General features: G+C 35.6%; 1 protein-coding gene across 1 annotated transcript in view; it reads right to left on the reverse strand.

The window, feature by feature from the left end:
* Window positions 1-3,092: 3,092 nt before the first annotated feature.
* Window positions 3,093-7,436, reverse strand: part of LOC132173986 (thaumatin-like protein) — an 11,025-nt gene continuing 6,681 nt past the window's right edge. The window contains exons 3-4 of the mRNA XM_059585702.1: window positions 3,672-3,938; window positions 3,093-3,560 (exon numbers count right to left, since the gene is read on the reverse strand). Of these exons, the coding sequence (XP_059441685.1) occupies window positions 3,169-3,560; window positions 3,672-3,938 (659 nt within the window). The 3' untranslated portion in view covers window positions 3,093-3,168. The remainder of the gene's footprint in view (window positions 3,561-3,671; window positions 3,939-7,436) is intronic.

The raw sequence follows: 7,436 nt of genomic DNA on the forward strand, positions 1-7,436 counted from the left end.
GGGTGAGAAGTGACAAGTACTACTTAAGGTAATCATTAGTATTATATAGGGATGATCGGGATTTGTTGCAATTTTCTAGTAAAATTGTAATTAATATAGTTAATGAGAGATGATTTTGATAGGGTTTATTTGCCGAGCAAGTGAGCCTCGCGCCTTGAGTTGTTCGAACACTTACTTGAACATATAAACCATATCAAAACCCTTTCTTTCTCACTTATTGTCAGGATTAACTGCAACTCTATGGGGGTATTTTACTTATTAAGCTTGCATTTATTGCTTCCATGAGATTTTTCGCTACACATTTAGATATAAAAATTGAAGGGTGGCATTGTCATGAAAATTGAATTTCATAAAGCAGCTTGACATATTTTTGGAAGGATACAATTAATTGCACGTCAGTTTCAACTTTGTCCTCTTCAAACAATCTAATTCTTTGCATCAACACACTTGACCATAAAAGTAGGTCTCCTTTGATAATTGATACCACAAGTGTCCTTCAACTCCACGACTCTACTTGGAAAGTATGGTAAAAGTTGGCACCTAAGCTGCTTAGTGCTTATCTGTGCCATGGCCCATGGGAAAGTAAATTATTGCTAAGTGTCCATCATGATGTGCCCACAATAAAGACTGTTGTCTTCTTTGATAGGAATATGGGGAGATTGATATTTTGAGAAATTTCCTAGAAATTCTCTAGTGTAAGAGAGGCAGAGACGAAAGAAATCATTGAGTGGATAAAATAAATTAGGAAGCATCTCTTGATAATTTAAGTAAGAAGACGGGGGTGGGAGTGATAGCTAGAGATGTTGGAGGGTAGCCTCTATGTGTACAACAATGCCATTTATTATAGACCTAATAGTAGTTGAGGCGGTCGCAGTTTGGAAAGCGGTAGCTTTTTTATAGCGACTTGGGCTTTCAAAGGGTTATTGTTGAGGGAGATGAGGAATCTTGATGAAGCCGTTATGGTCAATTGATCAAGGATGCGTGAGCTAGACTTCTTAAACTCCAATCATGGTTTGTAGGGCACACTAGAAAAGAGGCAAACAAAGTAGCCCACTGTTTAGCGAAAACAACTCTCGATCAATCTCTCGACCAAGTATGAATGGAGGACGGTCCAGTATTTATCTACATACGTACAGTATTGTACTTGCTAAACAATAATTTTCCTGGTGAGTATTAATGAAAGAATGAGGCTTCCCAATAAATTTATAAAAAAAAAAAAAAAATAGAGTTTAAATTTTCTGAGTTTGTGCCTAATTACCCTATATTAACCACTCTCATTTGTCATAGTTTTTTTTTTTTTTTTTTTGATCAAATCTCAATTCTCATTAACTCAAAAAATCAGACAGCCAGAGCAGATTGCTCTGCTGCCAAAATAGCACCAATACATTCTGGCGATTCCGAAGACCACACCATATTCATGTTTACATTCACTGCTAAACGGGCCAAGACATGGGCCACCCGATTTGCTTCTCTAGGGATAAATTGCATTCTCCATGCTCATTTGTCATAGTTTTTCAATGTAAGATTCAATATTTTCTTTATATACTCATTAATCTCACTCTCACTTGTGAGTCCATCACAACATTGCTATACTTCCTCTCAAACGAAAGATTTTTTATTATTATTATGTATCATTCTTATAAGCAGTTTCTAGATCACTTGTAAACGCATGTGCCATGCACCTTTGCTTCTCTTTGAGGGCTCTCATTTGTGTATGTGCAATGCAGTGCCGGTTCAACCCCTAGGTGACTAGGCGGTTTCTTAAGGTCCCCAATAAATTAAGGCTCCCAATTAATAATTGTACAATTAAATTATTTTTCATAAATAAAAAAAGCCTCTTATATAGTAAAAAGTTAATAAATAGTCTTTAATTAAGGCCCCCAATTAATAATTGTACAATAAAGGTGCTTTAATAAAAAGTGAAGAATGCAGATTTTTAAATAAAAATATAGTATTAATATTAAAAATAAATATTATTTAATTAGTATTTAAATAAATAAATAAAATGTCTCACTTAAACTTATCACCTTAAGCCTCAAAATGTTTCGAACATTTGCTCCTTACTCGAAGGACCCTTGTCTCCGTACACACCTTGCATCTTTATCCCTATTTTAGGGACTTCTGTTGTATAACCTTTATCCCTTACTCCAGAGACTCTTGTCCATACCCACATCTTATGCCTTTGTTCCTATTCCAAGTCCGTGCTTGCAACTCTCTACCATATCACATACCAGTATACCACCATTGATTCTCATACTAGTCTCTAAGGAGTCTTTCGATAAGACCATAATATAACATGTTGGCACCACTCAACCTGCAAAGAGTTTTCTTCCAATTTGAGTTAGAAAAACTTTCTTAAACTTAGTCTATAGAAATGACATGTGTCCATTGAGCACGTGAAAAACACATGCATAAATTTTATTAAAAAATTATATGCATCTCATATGCTATTAAAAAAAATGGACATATGTCATTCTATTGGGTTGTCCTCCAACCAGATTTGGAGAAAAATTTTGTCCACTTAACCTTGACGTTTAAGCCTATAAGTTTGAACCCAACAATGCTATACTAACTACTCACATTTCTAACATCTTTCTAATATAAAACTCAATTTTCTTTTGACACACTCACACGTGTAATTAATAGAATACAAATGAGGATTCATGGATTATTGATAGAAGGACCCTGCTATTTTCATTTCAAAATTTTTTGCATCCACCAAGTGAGGTGAGCTCAAACATAGGTAAACGAGATACACATTAATTCTTTCTCCCAATATGTACGTTCGATTATGGTATCAAATAACTTGATACTAGTTTCCTAAGGATAGCTTAGGAAGCGAAAGTTGTTAGATTGAATTCCTTTCCCCTGTGTGGACATGTCCCAAAAAAAAAAAAAAAATGATAACGTAATACCAAGGTAAATAAGGTACTCTATTTTTCAGCCAAGAATATGCAACATACTTTTCCTCTACTTTTTTGAAGTTATTCGTATAAGACACATAAATTTCCTTGATGAAAAGAACTTGCAGTCTTATTTCAATTAGTTTTCTATTCTACAGCTGAGCACAAACCAACAAAAAGACATACCAATTAATAGAAACTCAGATTTTATTTTCACCAAGCTCTCAAAGCCCTTACATACTTATTCAAAAGCCCAAAGGTTCTCTCACTCCTCCCATATATTTCCAACCATCTCAAGTGGGAAACGAGGAGACCCTTTAGGGCAAAACACAACCCTATAATTAGTCCCACCAGGGCATGTAAATGTGCTTGTAGGATCATCCTGAGGGAAACTATAAGCATCTGGGCACCTAGCCTTGAAGAACTTTGAGAAATTGGTTGGTCCACAGGTCCCTTGCCCTTGAGTGCAGCAATATTCATTGGTCTTGAAAACTGTACACGGGTTATTGCACCCACCTGGGGCCCTCAACTCCCCGGGGCACTGCCCGTTGATGTCAGCAGTGCACTTAATTCCTCGGCACCCTCCAGAAGTTGGGCTAAAGTCCATGGGGATGTTGAACCCGTCCACTAGGGAGATGTCAATGAAATCCTTGTTACCTGTTAGAGAATATTATAAATTTCAACAATTAAATTATCTCTTTTTAGTATCAAAACAAAAATAAAAAATTCAATTTTTAAGTTTTTTAGATAAGGAGTGATTTAACTTACCAAATTGGTTTAGGGCGTATTCAGCGAGGGTGTTAGGAGGGACACCCCAGCCTTTGCACTCTAGGGCTCCACAGTCACCGGTCTCGCAACGGCCACGGCCGCCAGCATCAAAGTTACACTTTGTTCTGCCCCAAATCCGTGCCATGGCAGTGCCGGCCGCCACATTGAGGGTCCAGCTTTGGCCACGGTCTAGGCGGCGACCGCCGCCGGGGCTGGCTGCTGCCCAGACAGTGTAAGGACACTCATTGCGGATTTCAAAGACGGCTGCTTGGGAGGAGATGAGAAAGAAGGAGATCAAGAGGAGTTGGATGGACAACAAGAGGTTGGCCAAGGACATCATTTTTATGTGTCAAAATGTTTGTGCTTGTGCTTGGTCAATTTGGCACTGCTGGGTTTATATAGAGGAAGCCAGGAAGGGTGGCTTTTGGCTTGATGCACATAATTGCAATTATACACCTTTTTTTAAAGTAAAAGGTAGAGGCGGCTACTCTCCTGCTTCATAATGTGGATGAAGTCAAAAATGAAGGTTGCTTTCGAGAAAATGAATAAAGAAATAGGGAGTTAATTATCCTCTTAAAGCATTGCGATAATCATCAATTCATCTTAATTTTGTTTTCTAGTCTTCTAGACAACAGTTGATCACAAGTACTTGTGTGGGTTAGAGTAGTCTCTTGGGTTGAGTTGCATGGGATGGGACAGAAAAGAGAAACAACAAAATTTGAAGTTTGTTGTTAATTAAGCTTAATTTGAAACCACAGATAATTCTCTAATACAACAGGAGTAATGATACAATGCACGCCTTCCAGGCAAAATTTTTTTTTTTTTTTTTTTCAAAAAAGTTAAAATAATAAAATAATAATAAAAATTTTTTTTTTGCCTGGCGTGCATTGTATCATTACTCATACAACAGGCTTTGATTCTGCTTTCTCAGACATTGTTTTGATGGGAAACCTCTCAAAGTACCCATCTAAAGTCATCATGATTCATGTACCATCATAGCTAGTGTCTCATCAAATCTTTTTAGAGGCATAGGCTAGCCACAACCCACAAGAAATAGTTAAAAAATTTTATATCTTCCTTTTTATAAGGGTGGAATGATGGAAAAGTAAAATAATCATTTTTACCTTTATAAAATAAGAGATTGGCTCATTTCCATTGGGATTTATAAAAAACATATGATCTGGTGTAATTATGGATCAAGATTTGTTAAGATTATTTAATTATTATAAGTAATTGAGACAGATAATTGTGAAAGAGTGGCCAAACTTATGATAAACCCTAAAGTCTATCCCTATCAAATCTATTAACCTTATCAGTATAGTCAAATTCAATGGAAGCAAGCTTTAATTTCTCTCATGAGCTGCCAGCTTGCCCACTTTCCTGCCAAAGACCGACTTTTTAATATTTTGTTATGATGTAAGGATAAGCTGGATGTCTACAGAAAGAGAACTGTCTTCATCAGATTGAGGCCGCCTCCCTCTATAACCTCAAAAAAACTTGTCCCAAAGACCAAGTCTATGGTCCTGTTTCTTCCATGTGCAGGGTACATTGATAGACCAGATTCATGTATATGATTATTGAATGTAATAATCAAATATATTAGTGTCAAAGGGACATAAAAAGGGACTGGCGTCTATAATTAGAACCCACTTCTTTTTTTCTTTTTCTTTTTTTTTCTTTTTTTTTCAATAATAATAACCCGCTTGCCGAAGAGAATTTAGACTTGATATTGCTAATTCCATTTACAATTTTTATTATAAATTTCTTGCAAACTAACAAACATGATATTAAATATAAATTGTCATGTATGAGTTCTCATGCATTTATCGTGTATTACAAATTAACTTAAAAATAAGGGGAGGATAGGATAATGGAGAATCTCCTTATGGCATAAGGAATTAATATTAATTATTTTGATCTCTCACCGCTAAAACATTGACTGAAATGATCAATGACCTAGATCTTCTTGTTACTTTTAGCTTTCAATTTGCATTTTGGCTTGTCCCATTTGGCATTTGCACCGGGCTCCAGCAATAACTTATGGGGTAAGGGTAAGGAGATCCCCCCATACCCTTACATTTGCGTCTCTCAGATAATCTTTATTCTCTTTTTTTCTCACCACCAAAATGTAAAAGGAAAAAAAAAAAAAAAATAGCCTTTATGATGGGTAGGAGACAACCCTGTAGACAGTGGCGGATATACATGGGGCGACTCAAGGCGAGCGACCCCAGTAAAAAAAAAATTAAAATTCTTTAAGCATTTTTATGACAAAAATTTAAGGGCACTCTTAGTAATTTTAATTTTTTAGCCAGATGTGAGTCTATCATGTGCTACAACTTGCCCACTATCTCATTTTAATAATAAACAATCGGCCCCTCATATGCTACAACTTCTCTCCTATATTAAAAATAATTTTCTCTCTCTCCATGCATGTGCCAAAAACCGTTAGGATGCTATTCACCGGTTTTGATGCTGTGAGGAAAGAAATAATAAAGAAAGAAAGAATAAAAAAATAATATTTAATTGATAGGGGAAGATTATTTAAATGAGATAATAAAAGTGATAAGTTAAAATGCTGAATCAGATGTGGGTGCTTTAAAAAAGTAGGAAATTAAAATAGATAAATGTGGTTTTTTTTGGCTAAATTTAGACTCTAGTCTCTAATGTGATTTATGCTTTGAGATTTGAGGTTTTTCTAAAAGAAATAGCCGTAGGCTAACAGGTCACTAAAAGGTACTCATTTTTCTTAGACACTACTAGTCATTTAATTGTGCTTAGTTTATTTTGCAAGTAGTTTAAATTATTATGTGTTTATGACGTCGTTAGATAAAGATTTTTAATAGTTACTTTGATTTTTGTTTTTTTTTTATATATATTATCGTATAATTTACTTTTTGATTGTATTTACCATATTATAGGACAAAAAATTATCATTATGTTTCATTATCCAATTCCTAGACCCGCCCCTGCCTGGAGACTGTAGTTGGTACCGCTGGGACAAGTGAAAACGCTGGTTTGATCATCGTGAGGGTAGCTGTAAGCGGGCACGTATACTTGAAGAAATTGGAGTAATTTGTTGGGCCACAGCTCCCAAGCCCATTGGTTCTTCAATATTTATTGATCTTGAAAACTGTACATAGATTGTTACACGCTACACCCATCAGGGGCCCGTAATTCATTCAGGGACTGATTTGGGCCCCACTATAAGACTTGTATACGTCACACATGTTTGGAAATTATAATTTAAGAGGATCCGGATTATCTCCTTTTGGACCAGAAAATATGAGTTCATGGATAGAGTTTTTGAGAAATAAAACACTTGTTTCACTAATAAAAAATAATAAAATATTATTTAAATTTTTTTAAAAATAATAATAATAAACAAATAAGCCACATCATCTTGGCCATAAGAAGTATTTTAGCTAGGGGATGGTAATGGCTAGCCAAGGGTAGCGGAACCACCCTCATGGCCTAACTTGCAAAAGTCAAGAGCCTTGAGCCACTCCCATTGGGCCTGGGGTTGGCTTCAGTCACCACATATCGACTGGTTTGGGGTGGCTGTTATTTTTTTATTATTTTGTTTTTTAATTTTTTTAAAGACTTTAAATAATAATTTATTATTTTTATTATTATGAGGACATGTGTCAAATTTGTGGTTCTAAGAAATCCTAGCTATGAACTGGATACTCTCCAGTCCATTTTGGACTGGAGAGGACCAGGATCCAATTTAAGAACCATTGGTTATTAGAACTTTTGTTATAAGGT

This window comes from Corylus avellana, chromosome ca3 (genome assembly GCF_901000735.1).
Source record: "Corylus avellana chromosome ca3, CavTom2PMs-1.0".
NCBI classification, from domain to species: Eukaryota; Viridiplantae; Streptophyta; class Magnoliopsida; order Fagales; family Betulaceae; genus Corylus; species Corylus avellana.